This window comes from Haliotis cracherodii, unplaced genomic scaffold (genome assembly GCF_022045235.1).
Source record: "Haliotis cracherodii isolate W230 unplaced genomic scaffold, xgHalCrac1.p SCAF_8, whole genome shotgun sequence".
Taxonomy (NCBI): Eukaryota; Metazoa; Mollusca; class Gastropoda; order Lepetellida; family Haliotidae; genus Haliotis; species Haliotis cracherodii.
Window position 1 is genome coordinate 60,018,349 of NW_027266341.1, and position 27,479 is coordinate 60,045,827.

General features: G+C 45.0%; 1 protein-coding gene across 3 annotated transcripts; it reads left to right on the forward strand.

Moving 5' to 3' along the window:
* Positions 1–177: 177 nt before the first annotated feature.
* On the forward strand, positions 178–25,976 carry LOC139449421 (MBT domain-containing protein 1-like). Of its 3 annotated transcripts, none has more exons than XR_011652174.1 (23): positions 178–291; positions 998–1,013; positions 1,483–1,616; positions 3,827–4,013; positions 4,461–4,633; positions 7,265–7,340; positions 7,500–7,579; positions 7,799–7,916; positions 8,421–8,555; positions 9,367–9,455; positions 9,942–10,085; positions 10,900–10,996; positions 11,538–11,617; positions 11,816–11,917; positions 12,209–12,356; positions 12,797–12,876; positions 14,899–14,963; positions 15,449–15,618; positions 17,749–17,829; positions 18,902–19,084; positions 19,661–19,885; positions 20,724–23,112; positions 23,155–25,976. XR_011652174.1 is itself a non-coding variant. In XM_071230804.1 (22 exons), the coding sequence occupies exons 1-22, from the start codon at positions 289–291 to the stop codon at positions 20,735–20,737; spliced, it is 2,400 nt and encodes a 799-aa protein (XP_071086905.1). In that variant the 5' UTR covers positions 178–288; the 3' UTR covers positions 20,738–25,976. The 3 variants fall into 3 exon arrangements, 1 of the variants encoding a protein (XP_071086905.1); XR_011652175.1 differs by having other exon boundaries at positions 20,724–23,030; XM_071230804.1 differs by having other exon boundaries at positions 20,724–25,976.
* The last annotated feature ends 1,503 nt before the right edge of the window (positions 25,977–27,479 follow it).

Genomic DNA, 27,479 nt, shown 5'->3' on the forward strand with positions numbered 1-27,479 from the left:
ATAGCTAAATACTATATACACGCACCGGTTTTGTCACGTGGTTATATGTGTCCGAAATAATGTAGTAGAGCAAATATGATTGGACTACACGGAGAATTTGTGCCAGTTTCCGTAAATTCAACCAATAGAAATTTATTTTGGATGTTATGCAGATTTTACGTGCGCAGGCGTAATGAGGTGGCCTTTGTTGTCCCTGAAAATCTGGGCACCACGACGATGGTTTTAGAGACTGAAGTGTCATTACATAAGAACTAATTAGCTGTCACCGAGTTTACATGTGTGTGCAAGATGGTATGTGTTTATATTCTGTAAAAGCTTGTGGTAGAACGCTCGGACATACATTTTTGAGTAGTCGTCATACACGAGGCTCCGATTTGAAGCAGGCCGAACTGTTTTAAGCTTGCAGCTGGTTGAATGTTTATGTTTTGCCTCAGTCAAAACACACGAATTGTGTGACCCATTTACGATGAAAATACACACTTTTTGTAGTAGTAAAGCAAATTATTATTCCTTGCTTATATCGACAATGCTTGGGAAACATTGACAGCGTGTTTTTTAAATACTTCCCTCTTATACAGCGGGCAGAGACGTGGATCTGTCAAAAAGCTCCTAATTAGGTCGTCCAGAACATCAGGTTACACTAGCAGTGTTGATGCTCGTTACCTGGGCAGCGTAGACGTACCTCAGTCAACTTCACTCAAAGTCTTATGTACTTTCACTTTCAATACGTTTATAAACGAATAAATGTAGTCTTAAATGTTGGTTAAGAGCCACAATGATAGCCGGCTGGTGTAGCTTGGCCATAACTAGCCCTTGCAGGTACTAGTGACAGGTAGATCTGTAATGGGAAGACAAGGGAGACAATTTTAGATATGAAAACCAAGAAAAGGTGGTTCTTGAAGCAAAAGATCAACCAGAATGTCTTTATATTTGGCTTGATGTGTGATTTATGTTGGGATAACCTAAATTTGAATTTTTGTACTGTTTCCTTTTCCAGGATCCTGGGGATACAGGTATGTAGTCACTCATCAGCCTTGGTTCTTTTACGGTGAACGGTTAGCAGGTAGTATAGTGGTTAAAGCATTCACTTGTCACGCCGAAACCTGGGTTCGATTCCCCACATAGTACAAAGTGTGAATCCCATTTCTGGTGTTCCCAGCTGTGATATTGCTGGAATCTTGTTAAAAGTGGCGTTAAACATGACTCACCCAGTCTTCTATAAACATGACAGAGAGTAAGTAAAGAGCTCTACTTTCTAGGTTGATTTGGAAGCAATAATATTGGTTCTAAATACATTTCACAAGACAGCAATCAGATTACTTTCCTGTACACCAGCCTGATCATAATGGTTATTCATACCCCTTTCCAAGACCAATCATTGTTGTAGAAATGTTGTAACAAACACTGATGGCATATAACTCCCTTATGCTTTCCTTTTATCATATATGTGATTAATGAATTATTGATTGTATTTTTATCCAGATTGGGGAGGGTTAAATTTGACGGAACCGAATGAGGTTGACTCAATGATTGATGCTTATCAGAAGAATGATGTGAATACAATAGGATCAGGAGATGTCCGCTCTGACACAGTGTATGATAACACTTCCATGGGGGTAAGTAGCAAGCAATGTGATTTAAATGTGTAACTGTAAAGTCACTGTTTGTTGTCATGATATAAAAGTCCAACTGTTGACTCACTGTTGTAGTGTTGTATCTATCCAACTGTTGACTCACTGTTGTAGTGTTGTATCTGTCCAACTGTTGACTCACTGATGTAGTGTTGTATCTGCCCAACTGTTGACTCACTGATATAGTGTTGTATCTGTCCAACTGTTGACTCACCGATGTAATGTTGTATCTGTACAACTGTTGACTCACCGATGTAATGTTGTATCTGTCCAACTGTTGACTCACCGATGTAGTGTTGTATTTGTCCAACTGTTGACTCACCGATGTAGTGTTGTATCTGTCCAACTGTTGACTCACTGATGTAGTGTTGTATCTGCCCAACTGTTGACTCACTGTTGTAGTGTTGTATCTGTCCAACTGTTGACTCACTGATGTAATGTTGTATCTGTCCAACTGTTGACTCACCGATGTAGTGTTGTATCTGTCCAACTGTTGACTCACTGATGTAGTGTTGTATCTGTCCAACTGTTGACTCACCGATGTAGTGTTGTATCTATCCAACTGTTGACTCACTGATATAGTGTTGTATCTGTCGAACTGTTGACTCACCGATGTAATGTTGTATCTGTCCAACTGTTGACTCACCGATGTAATGTTGTATCTGTCCAACTGTTGACTCACCGATGTAGTGTTGTATCTGTCCAACTGTTGACTCACCGATGTAGTGTTGTAAATGTCCAACTGTTGACTCACTGATGTAGTGTTGTATCTGTCGAACTGTTGACTCACCGATGTAATGTTGTATCTGTCGAACTGTTGACTCACCGATGTAGTGTTGTATCTGTCCAACTGTTGACTCACCGATGTAGTGTTGCATCTGTCCAACTGTTGACTCACCGATGTAATGTTGTATCTGTCCAACTGTTGACTCACTGATGTAGTGTTGCATCTGTCCAACTGTTGACTCACCGATGTAATGTTGTATCTGTCCAACTGTTGACTCACTGATGTAGTGTTGTATCTGTCGAACTGTTGACTCACCGATGTAGTGTTGTATCTGTCCAACTGTTGACTCACTGATGTAGTGTGGTATCTGTCCAACTGTTGACTCACCGATGTAGTGTTGTATCTGTCCAACTGTTGACTCACCGATGTAGTGTTGTAAATGTCCAACTGTTGACTCACTGATGTAGTGTTGTATCTGTCGAACTGTTGACTCACCGATGTAATGTTGTATCTGTCCAACTGTTGACTCACCGATGTAGTGTTGTATCTGTCCAACTGTTGACTCACCGATGTAGTGTTGCATCTGTCCAACTGTTGACTCACCGATGTAATGTTGTATCTGTCCAACTGTTGACTCACTGATGTAGTGTTGTATCTGTCCAACTGTTGACTCACCGATGTAGTGTTGTAAATGTCCAACTGTTGACTCACTGATGTAGTGTGGTATCTGTCCAACTGTTGACTCACCGATGTAGTGTTGTATCTGTCCAACTGTTGACTCACTGATGTAGTGTTGTAAATGTCCATTTGTTGACTCACTGATATAGTGTTGTATCTGTCCAACTGTTGACTCACTGATGTAATGTTGTAAATGTCCAACTGTTGACTCACTGATGTAATGTTGTATCTGTCCAACTGTTGACTCACTGATGTAGTGTTGTATCCGTCCAACTGTTGACTCACTGTTGTAGTGTTGTATCTGTCCAACTGTTGACTCACTGTTGTAGTGTTGTATCTGTCCAACTGTTGACTTACTGATGTAGTGTTGTATCTGTCCAACTGTTGACTCACCGATGTAGTGTTGTATCTGTCCAACTGTTGACTCACTGATGTAATGTTGTATCTGTCCAACTGTTGACTCACCGATGTAGTGTTGTATCTGTCCAACTGTTGACTCACCGATGTAGTGTTGTATCTGTCCAACTGTTGACTCACCGATGTAGTGTGGTATCTGTCCAACTGTTGACTCACTGTTGTAGTGTTGTATCTGTCCAACTGTTGACTCACTGATATAGTGTTGTATCTGCCCAACTGTTGACTCACCGATGTAGTGTTGTATCTGTCGAACTGTTGACTCACTGTTGTAGTGTTGTATCTGTCCAACTGTTGACTCACCGATGTAGTGTGGTATCTGTCCAACTGTTGACTCACCGATGTAGTGTTGTATGTGTCCAACTGTTGTTTGCAGGTGGACGATGACTACATGAACACACTGGTGTTGTATGATGGCTACGACAGCTACAATGAGAGTGGGGAGAGCTCGGAGGAGGATGAGGAGAATCAAGGGGACTACTTTTCCTCCTTTCAGACCTTCCCACAGACAGGCTTCAGTAAACCCACACAGTTCCGCTTCATGAACGGGAAGGATGGCATGGGTGAGCCCTGACATCAAACATTGTTGTTACCTTAAGTCCATGATGATGCTTCCGTGGTTGGTTGGTTTGTTGTTTAACGCCGCACGCAGGAATATTCCAGCTAAATGACGGTTGTCTGTAAATAATTGAGTCTGGACCAGATAATCCAGTGATTGTTATCATGAGCATCGATCCGCGCATTTGGGATCAATGACGTGCATCAACCAAGTCAGGGAGCCTGGACACCCGGTCCCGTTAGTAGCCTCAAACGACAAGCATCGTCACCTTTTATGGCAAGCATGGGTTGCTGAAGACTTATTCTACCCTGGATCTTCACGGGTTGATGATAGTCCCATAGAGTAGTGACATTGTCAAAATCTACCTTTGGAGTCATTTTGTGTTGACTCATTCATTTGCTAGTTTGTGGCCTGGATTTGTAGATCTGTGATTTCTGTTGTTTGTTTGCAGCAACATGTGAGAAGTGTGGCACAGTTGGTATCAAACATGCATTCTACTCCAAGTCCAAGAGATTCTGTAGCTTGTCCTGCTCTCGGAGCTTTGCCACGGCCCGCAGAGAGGGCAAGCCATCACCCCCACCGTATAAGGAGGAGCCCCCACCAAAGAAACTCCATGTACTGGCAGTGAGTATCTTTCAGTTCTACAGTCTCACACAGGACCTTGCTGGCAGGTAGTGGAGTGACTCACTCAGGACCTTGCTGGCAGGTAGTGAAGTGTCTCACACAGGACCTTGCTGGCAGGTAGTGGAGTGTCTCACACAGGACCTTGCTGGCAGGTAGTGGAGTGTCTCACACAGGACCTTGCTGGCAGGTAATGGAGTGGGTAGAGCGTCTCACAAAGGACCTTGCTGGCAGGTAGTGGAGGGGGTAGAGTGTCTCACACAGGACCTTGCTGGCAGGTAGTGGAGTGGGTAGAGCGTCTCACAAAGGACCTTGCTGGCAGGTAGTGGGGGGGGGTAGGGTGTCTCACAAAGGACCTTGCTGGCAGGTAGTGGAGTGTCTCACACAGGACCTTGCTGGCAGGTAGTGGAGTGTCTCACACAGGACCTTGCTGGCAGGTAGTGGAGTGGGTAGAGCGTCTCACAAAGGACCTTGCTGGCAGGTAGTGGAGGGGGTAGAGTGTCTCACACAGGACCTTGCCGGCAGGTAGTGGAGGGGGTAGAGTGTCTCACACAGGACCTTGCTGGCAGGTAGTGGAGTGGGAGAGTGTCTCACAAAGGACCTTGCTGGCAGGTAGTGGAGTGGGTAGAGCGTCTCACACAGGACCTTGCTGGCAGGTAGTGGAGTGTCTCACACTGTTCCTTGCTGGCAGGTACTGGAGAGTCTCACACAGGACCTTGCTGGCAGGTAGTGGAGTGGGTAGAGCGTCTCACACAGGACCTTGCTGGCAGGTAGTGGAGTGTCTCACACAGGACCTTGCCGGCAGGTAGTGGAATGGGTAGAGTGTCTCACAAAGGACCTTGCTGGCAGGTAGTGGAGTGGGTAGAGCGTCTCACACAGGACCTTGCTGGCAGGTAGTGAAGTGTCTCACACAGTTCCTTGCTGGCAGGTAGTGGAGAGTCTCACACAGGACCTTGCTGGCACCTAGTGGAGTGGGTAGAGCGTCTCACACAGGACCTTGCTGGCAGGTAGTGGAGTGTCTCACACAGGACCTTGCCGGCAGGTAGTGGAATGGGTAGAGTGTCTCACAAAGGACCTTGCTGGCAGGTAGTGGAGTGTCTCACACAGTTCCTTGCTGGCAGGTAGTGGAGTGTCTCACACAGTTCCTTGCTGGCAGGTAGTGGAGAGTCTCACACAGGACCTTGCTGGCAGGTAGTGGAGTGGGTAGAGCGTCTCACACAGGACCTTGCTGGCAGGTAGTGGAGAGTCTCACACAGGACCTTGCTGGCAGGTAGTGGAGTGGGTAGAGCGTCTCACACAGGACCTTGCTGGCAGGTAGTGGAGTGGGTAGAGTGTCTCACACAGGACCTTGCTGGCAGGTAGTGGAGTGGGTAGAGCGTCTCACACAGGACCTTGCTGGCAGGTAGTGGAGGGGGTAGGGTGTCTCACAAAGGACCTTGCTGGCAGGTAGTGGAGTGTCTCACACAGGACCTTGCTGGCAGGTAGTGGAGTGTCTCACACAGGACCTTGCTGGCAGGTAGTGGAGTGGGTAGAGCGTCTCACAAAGGACCTTGCTGGCAGGTAGTGGAGGGGGTAGAGTGTCTCACACAGGACCTTGCCGGCAGGTAGTGGAGGGGGTAGAGTGTCTCACACAGGACCTTGCTGGCAGGTAGTGGAGTGGGAGAGTGTCTCACAAAGGACCTTGCTGGCAGGTAGTGAAGTGGGTAGAGCGTCTCACACAGGACCTTGCTGGCAGGTAGTGGAGTGTCTCACACTGTTCCTTGCTGGCAGGTACTGGAGAGTCTCACACAGGACCTTGCTGGCAGGTAGTGGAGTGGGTAGAGCGTCTCACACAGGACCTTGCTGGCAGGTAGTGGAGTGTCTCACACAGGACCTTGCCGGCAGGTAGTGGAATGGGTAGAGTGTCTCACAAAGGACCTTGCTGGCAGGTAGTGGAGTGGGTAGAGCGTCTCACACAGGACCTTGCTGGCAGGTAGTGGAGTGTCTCACACAGTTCCTTGCTGGCAGGTAGTGGAGAGTCTCACACAGGACCTTGCTGGCACCTAGTGGAGTGGGTAGAGCGTCTCACACAGGACCTTGCTGGCAGGTAGTGGAGTGTCTCACACAGGACCTTGCCGGCAGGTAGTGGAATGGGTAGAGTGTCTCACAAAGGACCTTGCTGGCAGGTAGTGGAGTGTCTCACACAGTTCCTTGCTGGCAGGTAGTGGAGTGTCTCACACAGTTCCTTGCTGGCAGGTAGTGGAGAGTCTCACACAGGACCTTGCTGGCAGGTAGTGGAGTGGGTAGAGCGTCTCACACAGGACCTTGCTGGCAGGTAGTGGAGAGTCTCACACAGGACCTTGCTGGCAGGTAGTGGAGTGGGTAGAGCGTCTCACACAGGACCTTGCTGGCAGGTAGTGGAGTGGGTAGAGTGTCTCACACAGGTCCTGGCTGGTAGGTAGTGGGGTGGGTGGAGTCTCCCTTTCAGAGCTCTGTTTTGCTATCGCAGTGTCAAACCTCAGTCATTCATTTTCTTTTAGAGCTGCTTGATACTACTCAGTGTAGCCATCTGTGTTGCCAAACTTGTTGTTTCTACAATATTATATATTTCTGTTGAAATAATCATATTCATCTTGTATACGACTCCTTTTTTAGAGCAAGGGAAGGCAGACGCCCAAGAAACATTCTAAGCAAAGCATGGGACATTCTCAAAAGTCTACCACAAGATTTGGTGAGTGAACATGATGGCTGTAGAAAAAAAAATCACAATTTCAAAGATCACATCCTATAAAACATTGTAACGACTGGTGCATTTATACCACAGATAACTAATGCAGTAAGATGTGACTCATTCATGTTTGGTTTAAAGTTTGTTTTTCTTGTCTAACAGATTCCTTCAGAGTATTTGACTGGGGTCCGTACCTCGTCTCTACAGGGTCCCAGGCCGCCCCCGTCAGCTGCTTCAAACATGTGAGTAGCACCACAGCCATCATCAGTTGTATGGTGGTATGTGGCCTCACATAAATAAGGACAAATGCCAACTTTTTTTAGCCCACTTTGATTTGTAGACATTGCGAAGATCAATGATCAAGTAAGTATGCATATTTAAACAGTGAATAAAGTTTAAGCTCAATTTGTTTCACTATAGAAAATAACTGTCTTACATTTGTCTCGTCTTGTGTTTTGCAGGTGCCGATGTCTGACTGCTGGGATCAGATGACGGTGGGGATGAAGGTGGAGGTCGCCAACAGCGACAACGACGTGGCCCGGGAGGTCTACTGGATAGCAACCGTCATCAAGATAGCAGGTAGGTCCCCCCGTCAAGGTAGGTCCCCCGTCGAGGTAGGTTCCCCATCAAGGTAGGTTCCCCCGTCAAGGTAGGTCCCCCGTCAAGGTAGGTTCCCCCGTCAAGGTAGGTTCCCCCGTCAAGGTAGGTCCCCTGTCAAGGTAGGTCCCCCCGTCAAGGTAGGTTACCCCGTCAAGGTAGGGTCCCCCGTCAAGGTAGGTTCCCCGTCAAGGTAGGTTCCCCCGTCAAGGTAGGTTCCCCCGTCGAGGTAGGTTCCCCAGTCGAGGTAGGTTCCCCCGTCAAGGTAGGTTCCCTCATCAAGGTAGGTTGCCCCGTCATCAAGCTCCCACCGCTATGAAGATGGAAGGGAGGTTCACCTGTCATCAGGATAGAATGTAGGTCCCCCTGCCATCAATGTAGCTCCCACTGCCATTAACGTAGCTACCACTGTCATTAACGTTTATTGTAGGCCCCCCCGTCATCTACTTAGCCCCCATCGTCATTAACCGCTGTGTCTGTTGCCAGGGTACAAGGCACTGATGAGGTACGAGGGCTTCAGCAGCGACGCCTCCAAGGACTTCTGGCTGAATCTGTGCACCCAGGACGTGCACCCAGTGGGGTGGTGTGCCACCGTGGGAAAGCCGCTCGTCCCCCCCAAGAGTAAGTAGGCAATGTTGATGGTGCTAGAAAGACCTTAAGATGTGGTACTTGTTTTGACCCTGCCTGGCACTCGGCATTAAAGAGGTAAAACAATTATTGGTCGTCTCACGGTGTGTATTCTTTGAGTGTTCAACTGCGGCGTTGTATCCCAGGGAAGTAGCACTATTACGCCAGCATTATTGTGGTGGCACATGGTCCCATGCACAGAGCACCGGTCTCAAATCAGGTGAAGTTAAGCAACTTCGGTCTCGAAGAGTAGCTTGATGGGTGACCAGCTTGGTTCCTGAGAGTTTCTAGGGCTTCAGTCCTGCCACACACAGAAGCACACGTAGCACATGTGGTGTCTCCTGAGGCAAGGGACTTTGTTCGAAATGTGCCTCTGGTCACTCAGGATAAGGATGAATGTTTTGTTTGTTTCTTTCTTTGTTGTTTAACGTCGCACTCAGCAATATTCCAGCTACTTGACAGTGGCCTGTAAATAATCAAGTCTGGACCAGACAATCCAGGGATTGACATCATGAGCATCGATCCACGAAATTGGGATGCGATGACATACATGAACCAAGACAGCGAGCCTGATCCTGTTAGTCGCCTTTTGCGACAAACATAGTTTCCTTTTATGGCAAGCATGGGTTGCTGAAAACCTATTCTACCCAGATCTTCTCAGGTCGATAAGTACGAATAATATTTTGAATGATATTTTTATAAAATACCTACATATAGTATACTAAGAAATCCACTGGTCGTGCTGATATTAAGGTTGCTATGCTTGTTCAAACATATAACTGTCAATAATCATTTTCCTTCTCAGCAATTCAGCACAAGTATTTGGACTGGAAAGATTTCCTGGTGAAGAGATTGACGGGAGCAAGGACATTGCCCAATAACTTCTACAATAAGGTAAGTCCTGTCCAGAACTGTGCCTGGGCAATACCTCTTGCCTGCAATGTGACATGGCTGATAGTGTCATCATATCCCAAATAGTATTGATGAGTAGTGTGTTGCCAGGTCTTCGATTGATTTTTCTTGTCATCGTTGGTGAAAAGCTTATGAGCTAGGGATATTGAGTCACCATGGTAATGTTTGTCCCCATGTACCAGTGATATTGTGTAACCGTGGTAACTGCCTTGCTTGTCCCATGTGCTAGTGAAATAGTGTAATCATGGTAACGCTTGTCCCCCATGTGCTAGTGATAAAGAGCAACCATGGCAACCCCATGTGCTGGTGATATAGAGCAACCATGGAAACGCTTGTCCCCATGTACCAGTGATATAGTGTAACCATGGCAACTTTTGTCCCCATCTGCTAGTGATATAGGGTAACCATGACAACTTTTGTTCCCATGTGCTAGTGATATAGTATAACCATGGCAACGTTTGTCCCCAGGTGTTGGAGAGCATGGAGAACCACAGGTTCCACCGCGGAGTCCAGGTGGAGGTGGTCGACAAGATGTGTGTGTCCGCCATGCGGGTCGCCATCGTGCATGAGGTGATCGGCGGGCGACTCCGACTGGCCTACATGGACAAGAGAGTGAGTGGACTCGTGTGTAGACCTCCTTTATGACTGGGATTAAACACATTCCAGTTATGTTCCTGTTGATGACTCAAACACATACTTTTGTTTCTGTTTAACAACTTAACTTAACTGGGATGTTAGTTTATGTTAGCATTATTAATGGGGTCTTAACTAATTTTGACATCTGTATGAAAAGTCTTCGAGCCAAAATATGAGAGATCATATTGTCTAATCTGTACAATCAGTTAAATTTTCCTGAATATCAGTGATACTGTGTTGAAGCGTAGTGAGAAGGTGGTCAAAAGAGCCAGGCAAGCACGCGCCAGGTGCTGAGATCATATCCCACTAGTCACCAGGTTGTTATTCAGCCTTGGGACCAACAATGTTTACAGGTCTTTACAGTGTTGTCACTACCCCTAGTGTACAGTACATACACCCTGTGCACTCAAAAGAACCCTTGTGTCCGCTTGTAGATGACAAGATGGTGGAAATATGAATACGTACATACATCCGAAACCCAAGTGTCAAAACTTGTGGTGTCAGCCTGGCCAAGTGACTCAGTTCAGCTCAATGCCTGTGTTCACCCAGCAGGAAATGGGTGCCCGATATGTGAGGTGGATGTAAAAACCTTCGAGTGCCCTTAGGCAGCTTGGGTTGTATACTCCCCAGGGAGTTGAGAATGATAACTGGCATGCAAACGGATCCACTGATAGGGTAACAAATAAAACTGCATTTGAGCAGATACTAGTACCTGGAAACCTGTGGTTTGATAATAATAATAATGATAATAATAATAATAATAATCTGCATCTGTGGTTTTGTTGTCCAGGATGAGAATGATGAGTTCTGGTGTGACATGAAGTCTCCTCTCATCCACCATGTCGGGTGGGCCCAGCGAGCCGGACACAAGCTTCACGCCACTCCAGGTCAGTATTCCAGTACCCCGTGACCTGTAGAGGACCTGGTAATGTCAGTGTTGGGGTAATCATTGACAACTTATGTGAAATTCCAAGATAATTTTTTTTTTAGATAATTTCTTTTCACAGCTTGGTTAAAACATTCTTTGTCTCCTGCATGTTAGTATTGTAATGCAGCAAATACTTACCCATCTTTCCGCTGACTTGAACATGTCCAACCAAGTTTTTTGGTAAGTTTGTTTGTTTGTTGTTTAACGCGCACTCAGCAATATTCAAGCTGTATGACAGGGGTTTGTAAATAATCGAGTCAGGACCAGACAATCCAGTCATTGACATCATGAGCATTGATCCACGCAATTGAGATACGAAGACATGCATCAACCAAGTCAGCGAGCCTGACCACCTGATCCCGTTAGTCGCCTCTTACGACAAGCATCGTCACCTTTTATGGCAAGCATGTGTTGCTGAAGACCTATTCTACCCGGGATCTTCACGGGTCTATTTGTAAGTTGTAGTAGTGGAGAGTTTACAGGTTGTGAATTGGTTTCAGAATACAAGGCCCAGTGTTTGACCAAGATAACGATGCAGAAGTTCGACCCAGATGACTCCATGCCCGACATGTTTCCGAAGGTGAGCTATGTTTCAGGCGTTCGTTCACATGAATGTTTGTGATGTTTCAGGCGATCGTTCACATGAATGTTTGTGATGTTTCAGGCGATCGTTCACATCATGCGTGACATGAATGTTTGTGGTGTTTAAGGCGATCGTTCACATGAATGTTTGTGATGTTTCAGACGTTCGATCACATGAATGTTTGTGATGTTTCAGACGAGTGAACCTCCTCATGGGTTGAAGTTCCAGGCAGGGATGAAGCTGGAAGCCATCGATCCACTAAACCTCTCCACCATCTGTGTTGCTACTGTCATGAAGGTAGGTCATTTATACTTGATAAATACAGGAGATTCCAAAGCATCATATGTCAAATTACAATTTATTGTAAAATTGACAATTATTTGAATTTGATTGTTGGTTGGTGAATGTTATTTCAAACTACAAAACATTGCAACCCAACAAATATGATTGTCTGTGCATCATTTGGTCTTTAACTCGTAAATGGTCTTCAGTAAACTAACACAATCAATACTTGTTATATTTCTTATCAAAACATATGACAGGATCATAATTGGCTGTTGAGTAGAGAGTTTGGTTTGTTCTTCCCAGTGTCTACGGAATAACTTCTTGATGATTGGAATCGACGGTTCTATCGCCCAGAACGGAACCGACTGGTTCTGCTACCATGCCTCCTCGCCGTGTATCTTCCCCGTTGGCTTCTGTGAAATCAATGGCCTTCAGTTGACCCCGCCCAGAGGTAGATCAGTGCACTTCCTACCATGTGTATTCCTGTGTCAAGTAACGCATCAAATCTCAATTCAACTCAATCCATGTTTGGGTTGCACCAAGTGGTGAACAACCTGCATCACTCTTCACTGACCGCCCACATCAAGTAGACATGTTGTAATGTAAATACTGTTCTCTGATGCACTCCTCTCACTTTTCGTGCGCTAGAGTTATCTCGGGGGCGGTCGGGTAGCATAGTGATTAAAGCCTTTACTCATCACGCCCCAAACTCGGGTTCGATTCCCAACACAGGTGCAAGGCGTGAAGCCCATTTCTGGTGTCCACTGCCTTATTATTGCGGGAATATTGCTCAACGCGGCGTAAGATCATACTGACTCACTAGAGTAATCTCCCTTGTCTTCCCTGTTTGTGGATGTACGAGTCCTGAAGTATCGTGTTTCACTGTTTCAGGTCATAAAGGCCCCTTCAAGTGGTTTGACTACTTGAAACACACGAAAGCTGTGGCTGCCCCAGTGAAACTGTTTGACAAGGTAAGTTGACAATGTATGTCCGTCGTAGGTGAACTGTTTGACAGTGTGTTTCCGTCAAAGGTGAACTGTTTGACAGTGTGTGTTCGTGATAGGTGAACTGTTTGACAGTGTGTGTCATTCATAGGTGAACTGTTTGACAGTGTGTGTCATTCATAGGTGAACTGTTTGACAGTGTGTGTTCGTCATAGGTGAACTGTTTGACAGTGTGTCCGTCATAGGTGAACTGTTTGACAGTGTATGTCTGTTATAGGTGAACTGTTTGACAGTGTATGTCTGTCATAGGTGAACTGTTTGACAGTGTGTGTCTGTCATAAGTGCCCTGTTTGACAAGGTGTTTTTGCAGCATGTGTCTGTCATCGGTGAACTGTTTGACGAGGTGTGTTGGCAGCATGTGTCTGTCATCGGTGAACTGTTTGATGAGTTGTGTTGGCAGCGTTTGTCTGTCATCGGTGAACTGTTTGACGAGGTGTGTTGGCAGCGTTTGTCTGTCATCGGTGAACTGTTTGACGAGGTGTGTTGGCAGCGTTTGTCTGTCATCGGTGAACTGTTTGACGAGGTGTGTTGGCAGTGTTTGTCTGTCATCGGTGAACTGTTTGACGAGGTGTGTTGGCAGTGTTTGTCTGTCATCGGTGAACTGTTTGACGAGGTGTGTCTGTCATCGGTGAACTGTTTGACGAGGTGTGTTGGCAGCGTTTGTCTGTCATCGGTGAACTGTTTGACGAGGTGTGTTGGCAGTGTTTGTCTGTCATCTGTGAACTGTTTGACGAGGTGTGTTGGCAGCGTTTGTCTGTCATCGGTGAACTGTTTGACGAGGTGTGTCTGTCATCGGTGAACTGTTTGCCGAGGTGTGTTGGCAGTGTTTGTCTGTCATCGGTGAACTGTTTGACGAGGTGTGTTGGCAGCGTTTGTCTGTCATCGGTGAACTGTTTGACGAGGTGTGTTGGCAGCGTTTGTCTGTCATCGGTGAACTGTTTGACGAGGCGTGTTGGCAGCGTTTGTCTGTCATCGGTGAACTGTTTGACGAGGTGTGTTGGCAGCGTTTGTCTGTCATCGGTGAACTGTTTGACGAGGCGTGTTGGCAGTGTTTGTCTGTCATCTGTGAACTGTTTGACGAGGTGTGTTGGCAGCGTTTGTCTGTCATCGGTGAACTGTTTGACGAGGCGTGTTGGCAGTGTTTGTCTGTCATCGGTGAACTGTTTGACGAGGTGTGTTGGCAGCGTGTGTCTGTCATCGGTGAACTGTTTGACGAGGTGTGTTGGCAGTGTTTGTCTGTCATCGGTGAACTGTTTGACGAGGTGTGTTGGCAGCGTTTGTCTGTCATCGGTGAACTGTTTGACGAGGCGTGTTGGCAGTGTTTGTCTGTCATCTGTGAACTGTTTGACGAGGTGTGTTGGCAGCGTGTGTCTGTCATCGGTGAACTGTTTGAAGAGGTGTGTTGACAGTGTTTGTCTCTGTGAACTGTTTGACGAGGTGTGTTGGCAGTGTTTGTCTGTCATCGGTGAACTGTTTGACGAGGCGTGTTGGCAGTGTTTGTCTCTGTGAACTGTTTGACGAGGTGTGTTGGCAGTGTTTGTCTGTCATCGGTGAACTGTTTGACGAGGTGTGTTGGCAGTGTTTGTCTGTCATCGGTGAACTGTTTGACGAGGTGTGTTGGCAGTGTTTGTCTGTCATCGGTGAACTGTTTGACGAGGTGTGTTGGCAGTGTTTGTCTGTCATCGGTGAACTGTTTGACGAGGTGTGTTGGCAGTGTTTGTCTGTCATCGGTGAACTGTTTGACGAGGTGTGTTGGCAGTGTTTGTCTCTGTGAAGAAAGCCAACATATCCCAGTGAGACGTGATGATTGTGCATCGTTATGGAGATTGATATTATGAGTAGTCACCCAGAAACACAACTCTCAGTTGTCACGTCATGGGAGATTGTTGACTATATTCACAGCTGGGCTAGCTATTCCTGAAAGGTTACAGTTAACATGAGGATGTTGTTCATGATTAAGTAAGTAACACAAGACAATCTGTTTGATAGGAAATTCCAAAACATGGATTCAAACCAGGAATGAAGGTGGAGGCTGTGGACTTGATGGAGCCAAGGTAGGACGTTGATCTGTCAGACAACTTCCTTGATTGATTGGTAGTTGTAGGTTTACTGTGGGAAATGCATTCAAATCTTGACAATGTAACTAGCTGCTTTAATACTGTCAGTCTACTGAACAGCCTCCTGAGTATGTAGAGGTCGCCATGATATTTCTGGAATATTGCTTACTGCAGCATAAAGAAACAGACAAAATTATCAGCGCCATCAGCTCTGCTCATCTTCCCATTTGTACACAAAGGTCCAGTACTGCTGGTAACAGGTCTTAATATGTGGATACAAAACTTCCCCTTGAATACGAAACAGGTGCCCTCTGCTTTGGTAATGACTTTACAGCAGCCATTTTGGTTTGCGTTAGGCTGGCAGTTGAGTGACAACATGCGTGCAGGAGGTGTATATGAAGAACCTGTGTCCGTCTAGTTTAACAAGAACCTAGGGGTGACAGTTGTGTGGTCATTCATTCACTCCATGTTGATGTGTTTAGGCTGATCTGTGTTGCCACGGTGACGAAGGTGGTTGGCCGTCTGATGAAGATCCACTTTGATGGTTGGGAGAATGACTATGACCAGTGGGTGGACGCCCAGACTCCGGACCTGTACCCCGTTGGGTGGTGCGAGATCATGAGCTACCCTCTGGAAGGACCCCGCATCAAAAGTAAACAGCCTTGTGTTTGTATTTTGCCAACAGAATGCAAAGTTAGTTTGGGTATGAAACAATGAAATTTCAGGAAAATAACCTGAGGGTGCTGATGACAGTTTGTGTATAATTAGGAAATTAACCAAATATTACAGAGAAATTTTGTGATTCACAATGGTGATTTGTCAGTTGAAGCCATGTGACATGACAGTCAGTGCTTCATTAAGAAAAAAACCCAATCTGATGTCATTCATTGTACATGGTGTCACAAATTGATTATGACTTCTCAGTATTAGTCTGCCTTCAACGAAGTCAGTCTGTATACCCTGTGCAATGGCACAACATCAAAGACAATGGGTTGGTCTGGTCCAGACTTGGTTAATTACAGGCATCATTGAATGGTTTTTGTTCCTGGCTTTAGGTGTGTAATAGGTCATCATCTGTCACCACACTCAGTCATGACAACTAAAAGCAGGGGAGGTAACTCTCTTAACACGGGGAGGTAACTCACTACACTCTGGGAAAACTCTCTGCAAGCTCCTCACAGCGATAGCCCATTCGTAGCTCTCTTTTCTATCACTGCCACCAGTCACAGCTCCCCACTGTGATAGGTGGCCACAACCATGCTTGGAGTTCAACTCACAACTGACTGACCTTTATGTTTACTAACAAGTGATGACTGCTGTGACACCAAATACTCTTACTCCGGCTAAATCATTTTTTTGGTTTGTCAATTTGAATTTCTATTTCATTTCAACTATCATGTAATTGTTATAGTGAGAATGTAAGGGGGAAGTTGTGTGATTTTCCGTAGTCTGCAACCTAGAACCAATCATGATTAATCAAACAAAAAAGTTAAATTCATCTTGGAAATCTGGTCAGTCATAGACCTTTTCAAAATTCACTATGATGGCATTCCCAAAGACATAAACAAAAATATAAACATTTCTACATTTGGGGTTAGAGGGCAAATTTCAAGATTCTTGTAATGGCTGGCAGCGATGTTACTGAGAATGTAACAAAGGTTTCACACAGTGGGATGGATCTTGAACTCACGAAACACTGGGAAGGTAACGCTCTAAACACGGGGAAGGTAACGCTCTAAACATGGGGAAGGTAACGCTCTAAACACGGGGAAGGTAATGCTCTAAACATGGGGAAGGTAACGCTCTAAACACGGGGAAGGTAACGCTCTAAACACGGGGAAGGTAACGCTCTAAACATGGGGGAGGTAACGCTCTAAACACGGGGGAGGTAACGCTCTAAACACGGGGAAGGTAACGCTCTAAACACGGGGAAGGTAATGCTCTAAACACGGGGAAGGTAACGCTCTAAACACAGGGAAGGTAACGCTCTAAACACGGGGAAGGTAATGCTCTAAACATGGGGAAGGTAACGCTCTAAACACGGGGAAGGTAACGCTCTAAACACGGGGAAGGTAACGCTCTAAACACGGGGAAGGTAACGCTCTAAACACGGGGGAGGTAACGCTCTAAACACGGGGAAGGTAACGCTCTAAACACGGGGAAGGTAATGCTCTAAACACGGGGAAGGTAACGCTCTAAACACAGGGAAGGTAACGCTCTAAACACGGGGAAGGTAACGCTCTAAACACGGGGAAGGTAAAGCTCTAAACACGGGGGAGGTAACGCTCTTAACACGGGGAAGGTAACGCTCTAAACACGGGGAAGGTAACGCTCTAAACACGGGGAAGGTAACGCTCTAAACACGGGGGAGGTAACGCTCTAAACATGGGGGAGGTAACGCTCTAAACACGGGGAAGGTAACGCTCTGAACATGGGGGAGGTAAAGCTCTAAACACGGGGAAGGTAACGCTCTAAACATGGGGGAGGTAACGCTCTAAACATGGGGGAGGTAACGCTCTAAACGGGGGGAAGGTAACGCTCTAAACACAGGGCTGGAAGCTCACTTCACACAGGGGAAGTAACTCATGAAGCACCCGAGGTAACTCAAATACATGAAAGTAACTCACTATACACAGGGGAGACAACTCACTGTTGACTTGACTAGACACATGAAATTGAGGTGTTGACTTGTCGTCATTAAGTTACAGCAATGTAATTATGATAATGTATGTCAGTGACAACTATTTGCTATAATGCTGATACCTCATGATGAATCTTCCAGCTGAACAGGTCTTGGCTCCGTCCCCACCCATTCCGAAAAAGAAGAGAGGCAAGACGCAGATTTACAAGGGACCCAGGAAGAGTAGGTGCCACTCTATCACTGTATTTATCACTGTACTGAGGCAGAGTATGTCGTCTTTACACCGTGCTTGTTACACAAACAGGGAGTCACTTGGTTGCATTGGCTTCCAGACCCGTGAAGATCCGGGGTAGAGTAGGTCTTCAGCAACCCATGTACCCGTGAAGATCGGAGGTAGAGAAGGTCTCCAGCAACCCATGTAGAGTCTTCAGCAACCGTTCTTGTCATAAGAGGTGACAATGCTTGTCTTAAGAGGTGACTAACAGGATCGGGTAGAAGACTGGCTGACTTGGTTGATGCATGTCATTGTATCCTAATTAAATTGTGTGGATCGATGCTTATGATGTCAATCACTGGATTGTCCGGTCCAGACTCGATTGTTTACAGACTGTCGACATATAGCTGGAATATTGCTGAGAGCGGCGTTAAACAACAAACAAACAAAGAAACAGCATTGGCTTCCTGCTCACACTGTCAACCACTTTTATCACCATGGTGATGTAATATTGATGACTATGTCATTAAGCAGTATTCGCTGATCAGTAACTAATGGATCCGGTCAGGATGAACAGGTCCATGTACGGAAGCTGATGCCAAGAGCAAAGTTTGTTGAGTAAATTCAGAACTTATTGGCTCAGACTGTTGCTTCCATGTCGTCTTGTGGTAGTGCGTCCGCCCGTAGAGCGGAAGGTCCGGAGTTCGATCCCAGGCCACGTCATACCAGAAGACGTCAAAAGATGGTACTTGTTGTTACCTTGTCTGGGGATCGGCATAAAGGGGCTTAAACAAGGACTGGTTGGCTCGGAGTCAGTATATGGTGTCTGAGTGGGGTATTCATGTTAAACTGCGGCATGGTATCTCAGTGAGCTAGCACTGTAAACTGGCATCAGGCTGGACTAGTACAACAGGCACACACATACATGTGCATGCATGTCACTATATAAGTGCAGTAATCTTGGACGCAACTTTAAACCCAATTTCACCTCACCTACTTCAGATTAAGAACTTTATCATTGTTGTGACCAGGATTGTTTTTACCAAACTTGACACATTGCCATTTGTTTCTTGTCTTCAGAGAGGAAATCAAAACCACTAGGAAAGCCTCTGCCACCAAACTTTAATTTTGTGCCATCTTTTGGAGATGAAGATGATATTGTTTGTCCCCCACACGTGCCACTCCCCCCCGAGACAGTTGCCGCTACACTGCCCCCCCTGCTTGACCCCTCAAACACCAGTGAGCTTGCAAAGCCAGCTACAGGTAAACAGACATCTTGTACACTTCCCCGTAAACCTGTTGTTGTTTCGGTTTGGTTTCCTGTAGGTCTGAATGATTCACTGCCTGGCTATCTATCGTTACAGCCGTAGTTGCCTGGCTGTCTGTCATTACAGCTGTAGTTGCCTTGCTCTCTATCGTTACAGCCGTAGTTGCCTGGCTGTCTATCGTTACAGCCATAGTTGCCTGGCTGTCTATTGTTACAGCTGTAGTTGCCTGCAGAATTCCAAAACCGTTAAATATATTTTTTGTTGAAACTTGCAAAACAGATCAGTCTAGTGGTGAACTGGTGCCTTTTTATGATTTGGGATTTTGAAAAATACTGAATAGCTGAAGGTATCCAATAGCAACAAACCAAAAGCGGGGTATAAGTAGCCAAACTCCGAATTGCAATAGACCAGAAAGATATGTCATCTCTTGATGACTTTTGTTCTACTAGTTTCAGACTAGTGGCCTTACTAATTTCGAACCTTGCGATAGTTAATGTGCTGAGAGTACAGCCTCAGTGTCGGGTATTGTAGCTGGTGGCTGATGACAACCGGTCGCCATCTTATGTTTCAGTCAAGACAGAAGGGGTGGACACGCCTCAGTTAGGGTCAGTGGAGGTTCCCCCTCCAATCCTCAGCCCTAATGGCCCAGTGGACCACACTCCTCCCCCAGCCACCACAACAGTCATGCCAACCCTCACGCAAAACCTTGCCCCAAGGGAAGATAACTCTAACAAGGAGGATGGCCCAGCTCATCACAGTGTTGAAGCCGTGCCCACTCCAGTTCTCCTGACAACAGGTATGGTTAACTCATAGATCTTTGCCTGTAGGACAGGAAGGGTTAACTCATAGATCTTTGCCAGTAGAACAGTAAGGGTTAACACATATATCTTTGCCAGAAGAACAGTAAGGGTTAACACATAGATCTTTGCCAGTAGAACAGGAAGGGTTATCTCACAGATCTTTGCCAGTAGAACAGTAAGGGTTAACTCACAGATCTTTGCCAGTAGAACAGTAAGGGTTAACACACAGATCTTTGCCAGTTGAACAGTAAGGGTTAACCAATAGATCTTTGCCAGTAGAACAGGAAGGGTTAACTCATTGATCTTTGCCAGTAGAACAGGAAGGGTTAACACATAGATCTTTGCCAGTAGAATAGTAAGGGTTAACACATAGATCTTTGCCAGTAGAACAGGAAGGGTTAGCTCACAGATCTTTGCCAGTAGAACAGGAAGGGTTAACTCATTGATCTTTGCCAGTAGAACAGGAAGGGTTAACACATAGATCTTTGCCAGTAGAATAGTAAGGGTTAACACATAGATCTTTGCCAGTAGAACAGGAAGGGTTAGCTCACAGATCTTTGCCAGTAGAACAGGAAGGGTTAACTCACAGATCTTTGCAAGTACAGAGGGAAAGGTAAGTCATAGATCTTTGTCAGTTAATGCATAGGTTTTTATCAGTACAAAATTATGACTACAATTTTCATTACCGTTCTATCTGTAATTTCATACACTATTGCAGAACTGTAGCTCAACTTTATTGTCGTTTTCACTCAGGTTAGTTGCCAACATTACATTACATTTGCAATGAATGAATAATACCTTCTGTGATACTAAACAAGGATTTGTCTCTTCCAGTTGAACCAAAATAATTCCTGATGCAAAATGAGGATGCATTCATTGTTGGCAAAGAAATGGGAATCCCCTGACACGACGGCAAGCTGTGCCCAGCCCTGATGCCGACACAGCCATCACCCATGATACATCACTGTAAATACACAGGACATTCATCTCTTTCATAATAACATAGATTCGTGACAGCAGCTGACAGAGTTCTCTGTCTCGTTTCATTGACATCCGACTGCAAGTTCTCTGTCTCGTTTCATCAACATCTGACTGCATTAAGATCAACTTGTCCTTTCAGACATATTAAGTCAGGGGTCTAGGAACGAGGCAGACCTCAGGAGAAGGGAGGTCAGCCAGTCAACTATGCAGGAAGATCATGCAACAGATCCGTGTGTGTCGCCAACGACACTTGGACATGGCCAACGACACTTGGACATCGCCAACGACACTTGGACATTGGACACATTTCTGTGAACTGGGTTTTCGTCGTGAGGACAAAGTGAAATTACACATCCAACCTCAGGTGAAGAGAGCGGGACCATATTATCTGTCCTTCCGAATCAGGTTACCATGGTTACAATTCATAGAAATACTCACCCTTTGGTTTCACCTGTAACAAGGTCATCCGACTTCATGAGACCACCAGTAGCATCTGATGGAAGATGGAAGATGATGCGGTGATGTACCATGTGACGTACCATGTGACGTACCATGTGGTGAGTTAAATCCCACTGAGGCTGGTATGGACTGTCCTCCAAGGTGTGTTAATCTAGCCTTCACAGAATAGACAGTGTCGTGATGTCAGGATTCTCCTTGATAAGAATTACATTATCTTCAAGAATATTTTATGATCATATTTATCATTTAAGCTTTATTGGAGACGATGCACTTGTTGTAGCAGACTCTGAGTTGTTGAAGCCGTGTTGGGACGGATAGTTACCGTGTCTTGTCATTCATAACCGATCTGTCTCCGTGACTCAGTATTGCTCTACTTGTGGCTTGTACAAAGCTGTGGTTGACCTGGGCAACAAGGCTAGTCATATACTGAATACATTGCAAGAAATTCTACATTGTAAAATTCTCCATCTATTGTACTCCATGTGAAGCCATAATGTGTTGTGAAGAGTATTTGATGAACGAGGCAGATTGACGATCTTGTCTGCCTTCGACTAGTTGCCTCTAGGATGGGACTTAAGAGACAACGTTCTTGTTGAAATTGTGTTCAGATTAGAAAATCATCCACCCTTAACTTATTAACAAAGGTTTTGTATTACGGGAATAATCCTACAATGGTAGGCACTTGTTTTCAGCAATGGGTGTAGTATTTGTGCTGTCTATTCCAGCGGTCGACCTACATCAGCAATGGCCAGGAACATTTCCAAACGTCTGTGTCATCAGGATTTGTTGTGTTGATAGTGGATGCATTCTGGGACTGTAAATATTTTACATGAACATTGGGTGAATTTGAAGCATTTATTTATTTGTTTTGGTTTTGTTTTTATCCTCTGAGGAGGGACTCTGCAATTTAGGGTAAGAAAAGGAACAAGTGGTGCTGCTCGTAAGTGCTACCGGCAATTGTGTGGGTTGTCTGCTCATAAGTGCTACCGGCAATTGCTTGGGTTGTCTGCTCCTAAGTGTTACCGGCAATTGTGTGGGTTGTCTGCTCCTAAGTGTTAGTGTAAACAATCAGTGTCTCTGGGTCAAAAGGTTTCCAGGGAAAAGAATATTCCTGTGGGAATATATTCCAGTGTTAGTAAGATACTGGCTGTGGGAATGATATCCACTGGAAACCTTTGCCTAGGATATTACTCTCCCGTGGGGAAATAAATGCCCTGTAACACTAGCAGCAATTGCATGGGTTGTCTGTGATGCAATTTAAATTGTGTGAAATTATTTTCTTGCTTTCTGTTCTGGCCACTTTCCACACGAATTTCAATGGAATGCAAAGTTTTCGAAGGAAACATTATTTGCAATACTGTCTAAACTGAATCTAAACCCTGCCATCCACCGGTGTCTTGACCATGGATAGGTTGTCTACCCAGCCATCCACCGGTGACTTGACCATGGATAGGTTGTCTACTCAGCCATCCACCGGTGTCTTGACAATGGATAGGTTGTCTACTCAGCCTTCCACCGGTGTCTTGACCATGGATAGGTTGTCTACCCAGCCATCCACCAGTGTCTTGACCTAGATAGGTTGTCTACCCAGCCATCCACCGGTGTCTTGACCTAGATAGGTTGTCTACCCAGCCATCCACCGGTGTCTTGACCTAGATAGGTTGTCTACCCAGCCATCCACCGGTGTCTTGACCTAGTTAGGTTGTCTACCAAGCCATCCATCGGTGTCTTGACCTAGTTAGGTTGTCTACCCAGCCATCCACCGGTGTCTTGACCTAGATAGGCTGTCTACCCAGCCATCCACCGGTGTCTTGACCATGGAGAGGTTGTCTACCCAGCCATCCACCGGAGTCTTGAGTAGTGAGGTTGATCGTCAGTGGTCATCAAGTGAAATGTTGACAAGTATGGAGCAAGTGTTCTGCTTTCTGTGTGGAAGATATCATGTGTTCAGATTTTCAGTTATTTTAAGCATGATCCCTTTGAGGAGTAAAAACAATGTTATGCCTGCTCAAAACCTATATGAGTGCCAGTCATGTTTCACACTCTGATTTAGACAGTTCACAAACACATTCTAAAATCTCCCTTACATTAGATCAGACAGTGTTAATGCTATGGAACCAGACCTGCAGGATCTCCTTCAATTTGATCTAGGGGGCACGGGGGGCCCAGTCGTTTACGGCGCAGCAATTCGCTGTGCAGAGTTACGTCCCTTGGCCAATCCAGAAATCTATGATTGTGGGTTCGAATCCCGGCTCTGTTTCTAGGTTTGTCAGCACCATACCCTTGCTCGTGGGTTTCACCGAAGTCGTAAACGTCCGAGACCTGCATCACTTCGGGCTTTCCTCCAACATTAAGCTGACACTCCGTGATATCACTGGAATACTGTTAAAAGAGGCATTTAACCCAACTCACTTGCTCAATTTGATGTAAATGTTAATGTTGAAGGACATTAAGTCGAATTAATGAACAGAAAGAGAATTGGGAGCTTATTCAAAAACATGACCCATATATTTTCTAAATCAGCAGTTTTCTTCCTTCCTGAGCTGGACTGTGCAGGCTTCTGTAAGGCCGTCAAGTCCTTTGTAGGAATTATTTTAGTGTTTGCTTGTTTGTTTAATGCCACACTTGCAATATTCAAGCTATATGACGGCGGTCTGTAAATAAATCAATTCTTGACCAGACAATCCAGTGATTGACATCATGAGCATCGATCTTCACAATTGGGATAAGATGACAGTCAGAGAGTCTGACCACCTGATCCCTTAAGTAGCCTCTTGCGGCATGCATGGGTGGCTGGAGACCAATTCTATCCCAGATCTTCACAGGTCTTTAAACTTTGTTGGAAATGAGTCCTACAATGTTCTCTTGGCAACTGGGCACATCTCCAAAACGAAATTGACACATTCTTTTGGAAAGTCATGTATGTCCAGTGAAGTGTTTTGTCTCTTTGTGAAACATGACTGTCACTTTGTGGTGTTCATCAGAGGCATGAGCTGTTTGTTTTGGTTGTGAAGGCTGCATATGTACTGCAACTGTGTATGTGGACTGTGTAAGAAATAAAGAGCAACTGTTAGAACTGCCCTAGTATACGTCCCAGAAGTCAGGATCCAGTTTGTGTCTAGTGATTGCTGTCACACTGTGATCAGTTCAGCATCAGGAGATGACGGACTCGAGTCACTTGTTTTGTTTTTCAGTTACTGTCCATGTAAATATTTGTCAAAACACCATAGAAATTGTTGAGAGTTATTTTAGTATACTTCAATCATGATGACAATAGAACTTCAAGATGTTTTCTTCAGCATCATGAGATTTTGTAAGTCGATAAATCATCACCTTGACAAGGTTCCGTGTGTTATACATCATCACCTTGACAAGGTTCCGTGTGTTATACATCATCACCTTGACAATGTCCCGTGTGTAATACATCATCACCTTGACAAGGTTCCGTGTGTTATACATCATCACCTTGACAAGGTTCCGTGTTATACATCATCACCTTGACAAGGTTCCATGTGTTATACATCATCACCTTGACAATGTCCCTTGTGTAATACATCATCACCTTGACAAGGTTCCGTGTGTTATACATCATCACCTTGACAAGGTTCCGTGTGTTATACATCATCACCTTGACAATGTCCCATGTGTAATACATCATCACCTTGACAAGGTTCCATGTGTAATACAGCATCACCTTGACAATGTCCCGTGTGTAATACATCATCACCTTGACAAGGTTCCGTGTGTTATACATCATCACCTTGACAAGGTTCCATGTGTTATACATCATCACCTTGACAAGGTTCCGTGTGTTATACATCATCACCTTGACAATGTCCCGTGTGTAATACATCATCACCTTGACAAGGTTCCATGTGTTATACATCATCACCTTGACAAGGTTCCGTGTGTTATACATCATCACCTTGACAATGTCCCGTGTGTAATACATCATCACCTTGACAAGGTTCCGTGTGTAATACATCATCACCTTGACAAGGTTCCCTGTGTAATACATCATCACCTTGACAATGTCCCGTGTGTATGTTCCTTTTTGTCATGCTTGTACAGGCATCTGATTGTAGAAATGGTTTCATTGAAGGATTTCTTGTGTTGGTGATGGTGCTGCAACTGTCCTAAGTCTGTATTAAAGTAATCTAATTACGAAAATCGTTACACTTCGGCTTAAAAAAATAAAAGAACTGGTTCTCAGGCTATGACTTTTGAAAATATAGTGTGGGCGAGTCCTCCCCACATAAACAATCATGCAAAAGTCCTATTGCTGCCACTACCATAACACCAGATGAATAATAAAGCAGTACGCATGTAAGGGGGAAGTAACTGCATGCTATATTGGATCGCATTGTTTTTAGGTATTAGGATTTGTTTATTTTATTTTAAAAATTGAAATAAAAACGAAACATGCAGCAGACTTTATGATGCGGGCGGTGCCTGAGAATCAAGACTATTATTTTTTTTGCCTTAGTTACCATTGTTACTAGTACTCTTGTATTTTAGGAATGTATTTGTGAACAAAATACAGAAGTGACAAGCTCAGAAACAAAGACCCTGTGGAAAGAAGCTTGTGTAAACGTCCTTCTTTGTTGACCATTATGGCTAGGCCTACATTGTTCAACACCTTGGTTGAAGATGAAATAGTGAACATCATGAATAGTTACCGGTGTTAAAGGCATGAATTACTCACACTCTCATGAATAGTTACTCCACTTCATGAATTCATGTCCACAAAACCGTAGAGAACACTGCCTGTTTTATACTTATCCGAAATTGTGTTGGTATTTGCAGACGTCCTGCCATGTTGTTCAAAGATGACCAAGCTTTAAACTAATCATCCTTGATTAGCCAGTACATCATGCTTCCAGCGTCCCGATAAATACCCATGGAAGTCTTTGCCGCAGTAGTCACATCTCCATTTCTCATTGTCATTAACATTTCTCCCTCAGCGTGTTATTTGATTGGACAGCTATGTTTAGCATCGTCACATTCAAAATTGTGCTCAACGAAGCTATGGTAGTGATGCATGCTGGTATTGTAAATTTTCGGAGGCATGACACACTGGCTAATTGAGGTGTAGACTGACAAGAACAGCATTACGTCATCTCAAATGGTCCTGCTGCAACTTGAGATGTGGTTGAAGGCAAAGTGTTGCTAGCATGTCCATGAAAGACTTGCTACATCACCAATGACCAATGTTTTGTAATATATCTGTTGTTTCCCATCAGTTGACCTTACTTGACATACTTAGTCGTCCGGCCAGGAAGGCTTACAGCCCATCACCAACTACCCACAGAATCTACCTCCCTCATCACCATGAGACCTACAGTTTTGTACAGTCAACTTGTTACTCATTCTTCATTAACATTGTGTTGCTTAAACTTAAAGAGCAGAGTCTTTGTCTAATTTTGTCATGTTGCAGAACTACAGATAACTTGATATATACAGATGGTAGTGTTCTGGACAATGTTAAGTGATCGCAGCACTAGGGATTCCGGGTTGGAATAGGTCCCCAGCAACTTGTGCTGGTCGACAGATGCAACCGAAAGGATAGGCTGGTCACTTGGTGGACAGTGTGTCTTTATAATCTGGATTGTCTGCTCCAAACTCAATCAAATTTACAGGCCACCCTCATATCGAAAGAACATTACCGCATGCTGCATTAAACAACAAACAAAAACATTCGGATTTTACGCTGTGGGACCCATCGTGGGATGTCTTGTGCATCCTTTCACTAAAAAAGTAATTGTGCCGCGGGGTTTGCACTCACAAGAGAGAACTGTTCCCTCTGGATATCCTGAAAAAATTGTTTTGAAGAAAAATGTTTGGCTCCACCTTTCAGACGTATTGAAGCAGCGACCAAACATTGTCTAGAATCCCTGTCCTCTCCTGAATATCACATAGTTGGTAAATAAAGGAGCTGTAGCATGATGGCCCAGGGCATTAAGTATGTCGGGTACGGCAGTTAGCTTTCTTCTTACTTCTGAGAGCACCTGTCTGTGCTACAGGCTCTCTATGGCAATAATACTGAGGTTTTATATGTTTGTACTTGGTTGTACAAAGGATGGTACTTTTGTTCTGACTGATGGTGAACCATCATTCTTCAGACAGGAAGGGCAGCAGCTACAAGGGACA